At 36.0% G+C, this 12,476-nt stretch overlaps 1 protein-coding gene across 4 annotated transcripts in view; it reads right to left on the reverse strand.

Moving 5' to 3' along the window:
• Positions 1-12,476, reverse strand: part of LOC134344331 (band 4.1-like protein 4B) — a 403,206-nt gene that overhangs the window by 146,350 nt on the left and 244,380 nt on the right. For all 4 annotated transcript variants that reach the window (XM_063043916.1, XM_063043918.1, XM_063043917.1 and 1 more), the window contains one exon: positions 9,752-9,930. In XM_063043916.1, coding sequence (XP_062899986.1) covers positions 9,752-9,930 — 179 coding nt within the window. The remainder of the gene's footprint in view (positions 1-9,751; positions 9,931-12,476) is intronic.

Consider the following 12,476-nt stretch of genomic DNA (forward strand, 5'->3'; position numbering starts at 1 on the left):
CAGAGGTGCCCGAAGTTCAAGGACACAAGTTTAAGGTAAGAGACAAGAGGCCTTAAGGATCCAAGGAAGATTACTTTCACCAAGAGATTGATTTGTATCTGGAAAACAGTACCTGAAGGGGCGATGAGAGCAGGCATTCTGACAACATTTAAGAAATACATAGATGAGCACTTGAATTCGATAGGATACTACGACCAAATGCTGGTAAATAAGATGTGAATAGATGAATATTTGGTAGTTGTTATGGACATGGTGAGCCAAAAGGGCTTGTTGCTGTGCTGTATGAATGCCACAATGGTCGATGCAGGTAAAAGCCTCATACAGTGCCTATAAAAAGTATTAACTTCCTTAGGAAGTTTTCATATTTTATTCTTTTACAACACTGAATCACAGTGGATTTAATTTGGCTTTTTTGACACTGATCAACAGAAAAAGCCTCTTTTGTATCAAAGTGAAAACAGATCTCTTCAAAGTGATTCAAATTAATTACAAATATAAAACACAAAGTAATTGATTGCATAAGTATTCACTCCCTTTAAAATGGCACCCCAAATCATCACTGGTGCAGCCAATTGGTTTTAGAAGTATGTAATTAGTTAAATGGAGATCTGTTTTTGGATACCTGTGTGCATTCAAGGCGTTTCAATTGATTGTAGTAAAAACCTGTATCGAGAAGGACCAACTGCTGGTGAGTCAGTATCATGGCAAAAAGTACACCATGAAGACAAAACACTCCAAGCAACATCACAAAAAGGTTATTGAAAAGCACAAGTCCCAAGATGGATACAAGAACATTTCCAAGTCACTGAATATCTCTTGGATACAGTTAAGCCAATCATCAAGAAATTGGAAGAATGTGGCACAGCTGTAAATCTATCTAGAGATGTCCATCCTCAAAAGGTGAATGACCGTGCAAGAAGAGGACCAGTGAGGGAAGTCACTAAGAGACTTATGACAAACTTCAGTGGCTGAGATGGGAGAGATTGCGCATACAGCAACTGTTGCCTGGGTGCTTCACCAGTTGCAGCTCTATGGGAATGTGTCAAAGAGAAAGCCACTGTTTAAAAAAAACTCACATGAAATCTTGGCTAGAGTTTTCCAGAAGGCATGTGGGAGATTCTGAAGTCAACTGGAAGGTGGTTCTAAGGTCTGATGAAACCAAAGTCGAGCTTTTTGGCCATCAGACTGAACATTATGTTTGGCATAAGCCAAACACCACACATCATCAAAAACACACCGTCCCTACGGTGAAGTATGATGGTGGCTGCATCATGATGGTGTTTCACTGCAGCAGGCCCTGGAAGGCTTGTGAAGGCAGAAAGTGAAATTAATGCAGCAAACTACAGGAAAATCCTGGAGGAAAACCTGATGCAGTCTGCAAAAGAACTGCAACTTGGGAGAAGATTTGTATTCCAGCAAGACAATGCCGCCAAACATAAAGCCAAAGCGACTCAGGAATGGCTTAAAAACCACAACACCCTGGAGTGGCCAAGTCAGAGTCCAGATCTCAATCCAATTGAGAATTTGTAGCTAGACTTGTAAAGGGCTACTCACTCACAATCCCATTGCAATCTGACAGAGCTTGAGCAGTTTTGTAAAAAGGAATGGGAAAAAAATTGCAGTGTCCAGGTGTGGAAAGCTGACAAGAGTCCTACCCACCAGACTCAAGGCTGTAATTGCTACCAAAGGTGCATCTACTAAATACAGACTTGAAGGGGGTGAATACTTATGCAATCATTTATTTGTGTTTTATATTTGTAATTAATTTAGATCACTTTGTAGCAATCTGTTTTCCCTTTGACACGAAAGAGTCGTTTTCTGTTGATCATGTTAAAAAAAGACAAATTAAATCCCCTGTGATCCAGTTTTGTAAAATAATAAAACATGAAAACTTCCAAGGGGGGCTGAATACCTATAGGCACTGTGCGTAAAACTGGAGTGACATCATGAGTGATTCAATATGTGTGCACACAAACAAACAGAATACATAGAAAATGTGTAACCTCCTACATTTTATACAAGGTATTCATTACATATTCCTTGTTAACTTGTATGATTGAAATATTCCAAATTTTACATTTGCCTGGAAGAATATCAGCAGACTTATTAAAAGTAAAGAGATTTTGCTCATTATCTTATTGATTGTTCTCTTTCCATGACATCTTACCTTATTATTTTTTAAAGATTTCGTTCATTTGACTGTGTAATGAACCAGATTTGATTAAGGAGCTTAAGGTAAAAGAACAATTATGAGGCAGTGATCATAATATGATAGAATTCACCGTGCAATTTGAAAGGGAAAAGCTGAAGTCAGATGTATCACTATAACAGTGGAATAAAGGGAATTAAATGGGCATGAGAGAGAAGCTTGCCAAAGTTGATTGGAAAGGGGCACTAACAGGGATGACGGCAGAACAGCAATGGCTGGAGTTTCTGGGAGCAATTGGGAAGGGACAAGATAAATACATTCCAAAGATGAAGACACATTCTAAATAGAGGATGAGGTAACCATGGCTGATATGGGAAGTCAAAGACAGTATAAAGGGAAAAGAGGGCATATAACATAGCAAAAATTATTGGGAAGTTTTTCAAAACCAAAAAAGGCAATTAAAAATACCATAAGGAGAGAAAAGATGAAATACGAAGGTAAGCTAGCCGATAATTTGAAGGAAGATAGCAAAATATTTTTCATATATATAAAGAGTAAAAAAGAGGCAAGAGTGGATTTTGGGCCACTGGAAAATGACACTGGAGAGATAGTAATGAGGTCAAAGAAATGGCGGACAAACTTACTGAATATCTTGTGTCAGGAAGACACTAGCAGTATGTCAGAAATTCGAGAGTGTCAGAGAGCAGAAGTGAGTGCTGTTGCTATTACTAAAGAGAAAGTGTCTGAGAAGCTCAAAAATCTGAAGGTAGCTAAGTCACCTGGACCAGCTGGAATACACCCCAAAGTTCTGAAAGAGATAGGAGAAGAGATTGTGGAGGCACTAGTAATGATCTTTCAATGATAGTGCCAAAAGACTGTGAAATTTCAAATGTCACTCCACTATAAGAAGAGAGGAGAGGCAAAAGAAAGGAAATTATAGGTCAGTTTGCCCGACTTCAGTGGTTGGGAAGTTGCTGGATTCCATTATTAACATTGAGGCTTTGGGGTTCTTGATGGTACATGATAAAATAGGCCAAAGTCAGCATGGCTTCCTTAAGGGGAAATCTTACCTGGCAAATCTGTTGGAATTCTTTGAGAGAATGACAGGCAAATAGACAAAAGAGAGTCAGTGGATGTTGTTTATTTGGATTTTCAGAAAGCCATGACAAAATGCCGTATTTGAGGCTGCTAGGCAAGGTAAGAGCTCTTGGTATTATAGGAAAGTTAACAGCATGTATAAAAGATTGGCAGGAGGCAAACAGCAGGAACAAAAGGAGCCTTTTTCTGGTTGGCTGCCAGTGACTAGTAGTGTTCTGCAAGCATCAGTTTTGGGACCGCTTCCTTTCACGTTATACATCAATGATTTGTATGCTGGAACTGATGGCTTTGTGGCCAAGTTTGTGGATGATACAAAGATAGGTCATGGGGTAGGTAGTGTTGAGGAAGCAGGGAGTCTACAAAACGACTTAGACAGATTGGATGAATGGACAAAGTGGCAAATAGAATACAGTTTATGAAAGTGATGGTCATGCATTTTGGTAGAAGGAATAAAGGTGGAGACTATTTTGTAAACGAGGAGAAAATTGTAAGTCCTCGTGCAGGATTGTCAAAAGGTTAACTTACAGGTTGAGTCTTTGGCAAGTAAGGCAAATAGAATGTTAGCATTCCTTTCAAGACTAGAATATAAAAGCAAAGATGAAATGCTGAGGCTTTAAAAGGCATTAGTCAGACCACACTTGGAGTATTGTGCGCAGTTTTGTGCCCCTTATCTAAGAAAAGATGTGCTGGCATCGGACAAGATCGAGAAGAGGTTCACCAGAATAATTCTGGGAATGAAAGGGTTAACATATGAGGAGCGTTTGGTGACTGTGGGCCTATACCTGCTGGAGTTTAGAAGAATGGAGGAGGTGCGGAATCTCCGTTCCTATTGAAACCTATCGAATATTGTAAAGCCCAGATACAGTGCATGTGGAGAGGATATTTCCTATAGCGGATGAGTCTAGGACCAGAGGGCACAGCCTCAGAATTGAGGGACATCAGTTAGAATAGAAATGAGAAGGAATTTCTTTTGCTGGAGGGTACTGAATTTGTGGAATTTATTGCCACAGAGAGCTGTAAAAGGTAAGTCATTGGGAATATTTAAAGTGGAGGTTGATAGATTCTTGATTGGTCAGGGTATCAAAGGCCATGTGGTAAAGGCAGGAGAATGGGGTTGAGAGAGATAACAAGTCAGCCATGATGGAATGGCGGATCAGACTCGATGGGCAAAATGGCCTATTTCTGTTCATGTATCTTATGGTTTTACGGACAGTTTTTGGTCTACGATTAAAATCCTGATGTATTACTCCCTGTCTTGCCTCACTCTTACGGCTGCTTTAGCTGTAAATTTATAGGCCACATTCTCATAATTATTGCTTTAACTCTAGAGTTACTACAGAAGAGCAAATACAAAATGCAGCACTGTATATAGTTCATGTCCAGAAGGCTGCTGTTGGCATTGATGGTGATGGTGGGCAAGGACATTTAAAGATGGGGCTTTCAGACTGAGGTGGTTGTAATCAGCAACAAAGAAAAGGGGTAATCACCACAAGATGAATCAATTACTCCAACAAAATCTATTTTCTCCAAATGAGTTATGTTTTAATTGCTTTCATTCACAGTAATTGAATGTGGTAGTAATGGAAAATATATTTTGGCTTTCTTATTTAAAATAAATTACTTCAACCAGAACTTGGGGTAAGCTTTTGCCACCAACCCTTCACAACAAACAAAACACAGCTTAAAATAAAATATCAGCAATCAAGAGCATCTGATATTCTCCTATGAGTCATTGCTCATAGTGAGAAATAAAATGGCTCTCTCAATATAGATTTGATTTTAAAAGGCCAACTAGAAATACCTGACAGATCTATTATACAACAATCGCGAGAAGAGTGGAACACTCAATAGGAAATGTCAGTGAGGAGGAGGAGCAGGACCAAATCCAGAGCACTAACAGGCTTTAAATGATACAGCATAATAGGCACTTACTACCTAGTGGCAAATACATACATAAACAAATCATCTAAAACGTGACTCCATATTACATTTTGGTATTATTTTAGCAGGCTTTAAATCCATACAATGATGTTAAATAATGTCTGCCTGACATAACCAATCTCATTTGATATTTTACAGATAGCTATTCTGAACATGGCTAGTATTTTGTCTCAATTACAATTAAGTGCTTTCCATCCTTAAATACAACTTACGTAATTAACTCTATGACTTCAGGACTCAAAAGGAATGATGTCACCGTTCATCCTAATATCCTATCAGAATATTATACATTATTGCTGCCAGCTGGTAATAATGATTGAGAATAAAAACAAAAAGCAACATTACTGAATATTTATAAAGCAGTTGGCGTAATAGTTAGTGAACTCACTTTACATCCAGAGTCAAGTCATAGATCATCCTCCCATTAACTAATTAACAGGAGTTTGTTCAGATAATGGAACCTTTTACAAGAGCAGCAGGAAAGCAGATATCATCTAATTAGCTTCTGCCAGCACATTAGTTGATGTTTAAATTATACAAGGCAAGAGCCCTCTGTTACATTTCTCTAGCCCAGTTTAAGTCAGGTAAAAATTTGCATGACAAGTTGCCTTCATTTATAAAGCACTTCATTTTATCAAAATATTGTAAAGTCATGACCAACATATGCAACTCCAGACACATTAAATATGGCTGACTCTTTTAAAAGGCCCAGTAAAGCACAAAGCTGGGGAAGTGGTTGGGGGTATCAGGATGGAGAATTAGTGAAGGCCTCATCAGCAACATCTACATACTGTGAACAAAGAGCCAAAACATAGTTTGCATCACTTAATTTGAACTAAAACCTCATGTTGTGCTGATGGCATTCTACATTAGGGCTATTATGCTTAAGGATGAGATTTGCAGCACAGGCCTCATTTGCTTGTTCACAAAGATGTAAGGTATGAGATTCTTTATTTCCAACCATCACTAAAAGAGAAAAGGTAATCATATTCACCTTTACTATTGGTGAATGTTTGCATGCAAATCTGTTGGAGGTATTTGAATGGCTCAAGTCAAGAACACAAATTATAAAATTTGTTCAACCATGTTCTCCAAAATCTTTTGGAGTCACTACACCACATGTTCGATGATCTTGCCCTTAAGTATAATGGAAAGAAGTAACTGTTATATTCATTTGAATTGTTCTCAATACATTAAAAAATAAACAGGCTAACATAAGTTTTCAATATTACATAGAGCACTGATTAAAAAAAAGACTCAAACTTCTTGCAAGACAAGGATTCAAAATGCCCAAATTGAACATTCATATTATAAATAAATGGGAATTAAAACAGAGCTTTTGCAGACAAATGGCTGAAATTATGTCATATGTTAACTGGAAAGATGATTGCTATGAAAACCATATAACATACAAATTGCTGGAGGAACTCAGCAGGCCAGGCAGCATCTATAGAATGGAACAAGGAGTCAATATTTTGGGGTAAAACCCTTCACCATGACTGGAAAGGAAGGTGGAAGAAGCCGAAATAAGAAGGTAGGGTGGGGTGGGGGAGGGGAAGGCATGTAAGCTGAAAAGCGTTAGGTAAAACCAGGTGAGGAGGAAAGTAGGTAGGTGGGGGAGGGGGGATGAGGTGATTTCCATAAATGCTGACTGACCTGATCTTCTCCAGCATTTCGTGTGTGTTACTCTGGACTTCCAGCATCTGCAGAATCTCTTGTGCTTATGAAAAGCATAAATGGCTTTTAGTAACATTTAAATCGGTAAATGGATGTGATGAGAGGATAAGTTTGTTTACATTCTAAAAAGAAATCTGACTTTTCAGTTAAATGACCTATTTTCAAGATATTTTGTCATTGCATTTGTAAAGATCATAGATACTTTCAGCATCCTTAAAATAAAAGGTAATGAAAGTGTTGAGCCACCTGCAGCGAATGTGTATTACAAGTATGGGATCAGAACACAATTTGATAATCAGTTCTAACTGTGCATATGTTCATAATCACAAGAGATTCTCCAGGTGTTGGAAATCTTGAAGAACATGCACAAAGTTCTGGAAGAACTCAGCAGGTCCGGCAGCATCTATGGAGAAGAATAAATAACATTTTGGGCCAAGACCTATGTTCATAGTATTATTTTAAACACAAATTATAATTTTTTCTTTTAGGTTTATCAGTCAACTTAACTCCCTTTCTTTTTCAATCTTTTTATTAATTTCATAAAATAGAACCAAAACATAGCAATAATACAAATAGTAGGAGATACATTGTTACACTTAAAATAAGTAATTGTAAGACAAAATAGTGTAAATTAACAAAGCTCCCAATCGTGTAAAAATAGCAATGAATAATACAAAGCAAAAAAAAACTAGAAAAAAATTATGAAAAAGAAAAAAAAATAGAAAAAAACAACAAACCCCATCCCCCAAAAAATTGAACTAAACAGAATTAGTCAACTAAACTAAAAGACTTGGACAATACTAACAACTTAAAAATGGGAAAGAAGAAAACCTTAGTGTCGACGACTCCATTCCTCTCAACCAGCAGTACAGAGAGATAAAACAAGTTTGGAAATTATCAAATTACATCAAATGAAAATGCTGAATGAATGGCCCCCAAGTTTTTTCAAACTTAATGGAAGGGTCATAAACCGCACTTCTAATTTTTTCCAAATTCAAACACACCATAGTTTGTAAAAACCAATGAAATACAGTAGGAGGGTTAATCTCTTTCCAATTCAACAGAATGGATCTTCTAGCCATTAAAGTAAGAAATGCAATCATCTTACGTGATGAAGAGGTTAGATAATTTGAATCTATCACTGGTAATCCAAAGATAGCAGTAATTGGATGAGGTTGTAAGTCTATATTCAAGACCGTTGAAATAATGTCAAAAATATCTTTCCAATATTTTTCCAGCAAAGGACATGACCAAAACATGCGAGTTAAAGAAGCTATCTCGGAATGACATCTGTCACATATTGGATTAATATAAGAATAATAACGAGATAGTTTACCTTTGGACATGTGAGCCCTGTGCACTACTTTAAACTGTATCAGCCTATGTTTAGCACGTACAGAGGATGAATTAACCAATTGAAGAATTTTTTCCCATTTTTCAATCGGTATAATAATCTTAAGTTCTCTTTCCCAGTCAGCTTTAATTTTATTAGAAGCATCAGGACATAAATTCATAATTATATATAATTGCTACAACACTTTTCTGAGAAAGATTTAAATCTAAAATTTTTTCCAAAGTGTCCATTGGATATGGGTGTGGAAAATTAGGAGAAACAGTAATTAAGAAGTTTCTAATCTGTAGATAAGTAAAAAAGTGAGATCTGGGTAAATTATATTTATTAGAGAGTTGATCAAAAGACATGAAACAATTATCCAAAAATAAATCACGAAAAGTTTTCCAATCAAAGTAAGCTTGATCCATAGTGGAAGGTTGAAAAAGGAAATTAGATATAATGGGACTTGCTAGAATAAATTGATTAAACCCAAAAAATCTCCGAAATTGAAACCATATACGTAAAGTATGCTTAACTATTGGGTTATTCATTTGTTTATACGATGTAAAAGAAGTAAAAGGAAGTGAAGTTCCTAAAACCGAACCCAAGGAAAACCCTTGTAATGTATTACATTCAAGATTTACCCAATGTGGGTTTAAAGATACATCCAAATCTCGTAACCAAAATTTGAAATATCGAATATTAATTGCCCAATAATAGAATCTAAATTTCGGGAGGGCAAGCCCCTCCCCCCTCATTTTTAGATTTCTGTAGATACCTTTTACCTAACCTAGGATTTTTGTTCTGCCAAATATATGAAGAAATTTTTGAGTCTACATACAGAAAAAAGATTTTGGGATAAAAATTGGAACCGATTGAAATACATACAAAAATTTGAGCAAAATGATCATCTTAATAGCATTAATCCGACCAATCAAAGACAAGGAGATTGGTGACCATTTAGTAAACAAAAGTTTAATCTGATCAATTAAAGGTAAAAAATTAGCTTTAAATAATTCTTTATATTTTTTCGTAATTGTTATCCCTAAATATATAAATGAATCAGTAACCAATTTAAATGGTAAACGTCCATAAATAGGTACCTGCTTATTTAAAGGGAATAATTCACTCTTATTAAGATTCAATTTCTAACCAGAGAAGTTGCTAAATTGAGCCAACAAACCTAGAATAGCAGGAATTGACTTCTCCGGATTAGAGATGTATAACAACAAATCATCTGCATATAATGATAATTTATGTATTTCCTTTCCATGGGTAATACCAAAAATATTTGGCGAGTCACGGATAGCAATTGCTAAAGGTTCAAGGGCAATATTGAATAGTAAAGGACTAAGAGGGCAACCTTGCCTAGTACCACGAAAAAGACGAAAAAAAAAGATCTATGATTATTAGTACAAACCGAGGCTACTGGGGAGTAATATAACAATTTAATCCATGATATAAATGTCAAACTAAAATTAAATTTCTCAAGAACATTAAATAAATAAGGCCATATCAGTCAACTTAACTCCCAGGGTGGTATTCAAACTTACTAGTTGGACTTGGCATTCCAGAGTAAGCATCTGTGTCTTCCAGCTCCAAAGTAATCAGACCATGGTTTGGCAGATGATGTCTTCCAGTGGCTGTCCCAGTAAATGGTGTTCCCCCGTTCTCTTCTACACTGAATTGCTGTATATTCGTGCTGTTTAACAGTGGTGATACCAAAGGATGGCTGTAATTTTATGTACATTAGAGTCAAAAACCACTTTCCATGAGAAATCAAATAAAACTTGTGAATTACTTGTCTTAAAAGTTATCAAATAGTTGGTGGTAGTCATATAAAAGTTAAGTGAATGAATCTTTGCAAACCTTTCAACCCAGCTTTTCAGTTTATCTCAATTTGGTAACATCTAATTTCCAATGAACAGCACTTAAGTCAACCAAAATTTTTCATAGGGTGGAATACGAAATGAACAAACAGATCAGAAGCAAGATTGGGCCACATGATGCTGCTTGACCACTTATCGACCAAGACTGGCCTGAAAATAACCTCAACTCAATATTCCTGTCTTTAACGGTAACTTTTTTGTCACCCTGCATACAACAATTTAGTTACGTAACTCTTAAATATATTTAAAGTATTTGATTCTATGAGGAAGAAAGTTCAAAAGACTTGCAAAATTCAGAAAATAGTTCACTTCATTCTGGTCATAAATCAATGACCCCTCATTATGACTTCAGTTCTAGACTCTCCCACAAGCAGACATTCCCAACTACATACACCCTCAAGATCTTGTGTTTCTATTATGATCTCAGTCACCTTTTGTAAACTCCAATGGATATAAACCTAACCTGGTTAACCTTTTCATGTAAGACCATTGACCTATTAATCTTACATGAACCAATGCAATTACCTCATACATACTAGCCTATATTAAAAGAATCAAATCATCCACTCAGACACCCAGATCCATCTGCACTCAAAACCCTGCAATCTTTCAATGTTCAGAAACATGGTTCTTCATTTTTTCCAGCTAAAATGGATAATCTCACATTACCTGGAGATTACACAATTTTGAATCATCATTAATTGAGGAATATTCTTGGAAAAGCAGGATATGATGATGTAACTATTCACAAGGATGTGAAGTGCTGGTGGAAAGTTTCAAATTAATACTCATTTGTTAGTTCAATCAACAAAAAATATAAAATATGTACCACGGCAAATTAGTCATCAATGCACAGTAGATTTCTTCTCCCAGTGTTAAATAAATATTTTGTTTCCAACCATGATAGCTACACAGTACATACAGAAGAATAAAATTTACTAAGCTTCCAAAATACTTCACAGCCAATTTAAGTACTTTTGCAATTTAGTCACTGTAATACACAAAAATGAGATGGAATTTATATAATCTATTTTTCTCAAAAAAACTGTTGATTGAGGGAAGAAGTGTACTATGACTCCACAAATTTTCTCTGAATAGCACAGTGACATTTTTAAACCTACAAAGACAGACATTTGTAATACCTTGCCCAAAAGGTAGGAATAAAAGCAGTGCAGTATCCCCTAGCATTTCCTATGGAAGTCTATGCAACAAATTCCAGTTTGATTCATCCCCCATCTAGCTCCAAACATAGCTCTCTTTCACATTCTGAGAGTTTCTGCTCCCCCCAGTAAGAAAAGTACGCATACAAATTTCCATACTTCAATGATAGTTCTGAAAATGATACCACCTTAATATTTTAAAAAAAATCCCCAGGGCCATGGAGAAAGAACAAGAGTTTAAAATTAAATGAAAATCTTGCAAAGGGATGGCAGAGGCACATTGGGGCAAGTGATCTCCTTTGATGCTATATAGTCTTATAACTAATTCTCAGTTTCCTGAACTAATAGCTAAATAATTTTGGAGTAAAACACAATGTTCAACTACAACTTATCTTTAGGTATTATTGATGATTAAGCAGCTTTAATACGCAGATGATCGGTTAACCAGTTTTGGAAATAAATTCCTTTCCTTGCTATTCTTCCTCAAATCAAAGAATAATAAAACATAGAAAGTGCTATCTGGTCTACTGACCTGTGGCAGCTCTTTCAAAATGCTATCCAGTTTAGTTCCACATGACTTCCATTTCATTATGACCCTACAATATTTTCTTTTCTAAGTATCTATGTAATTTGCCTCTGAAAGTCAATATTGAATTGAGCCATCACTCTTTTGGACTGTTCTATGAGAATAATAGCAACCTAATGTGAAAATGAATTTTGGCTAATTTCTCAGATTATTTTATGAATTACTCATAGCTAACTCTACATTCTAATTCACAGCAGCAGTGCTGATAGAAGCAAATTCTCTCTGTTTTAACAAAATCCTTCAAAATTTTGAACTCTTGGAACAGTTTCATTCAGTCTTCCAAAGTTAAATCAGTGCTTGGAGACGCAAAAAGATTGCTGACCTGAAACATCAACCATCTGCTTGGCTCCAGAGATGGCACTTGACCTGCTGAGTTCCTCAGAAGTTTGATTTTACTTAAGACTGTTTTTGCCTTATCTACCTCTAAGCAGAATAATCACAATTTCCTCTCACATGCACCACTACACTCATTCTTTTCTTTCTGGTACCAATTACTAACTAGGAAAGTATTGGTATTAATTTTTTTCCATCTCTCCTCAGATATTGCTTGACCTATTGAGTATTTTCAACATTCTGTTTTTTCCCCTTTCATTGAATTCCAGGTTATTAATGTATTTTAAAAAAACACACCAGTTGCACTGTG

Source organism: Mobula hypostoma, chromosome 3 (assembly GCF_963921235.1).
Source record: "Mobula hypostoma chromosome 3, sMobHyp1.1, whole genome shotgun sequence".
NCBI classification, from domain to species: Eukaryota; Metazoa; Chordata; class Chondrichthyes; order Myliobatiformes; family Myliobatidae; genus Mobula; species Mobula hypostoma.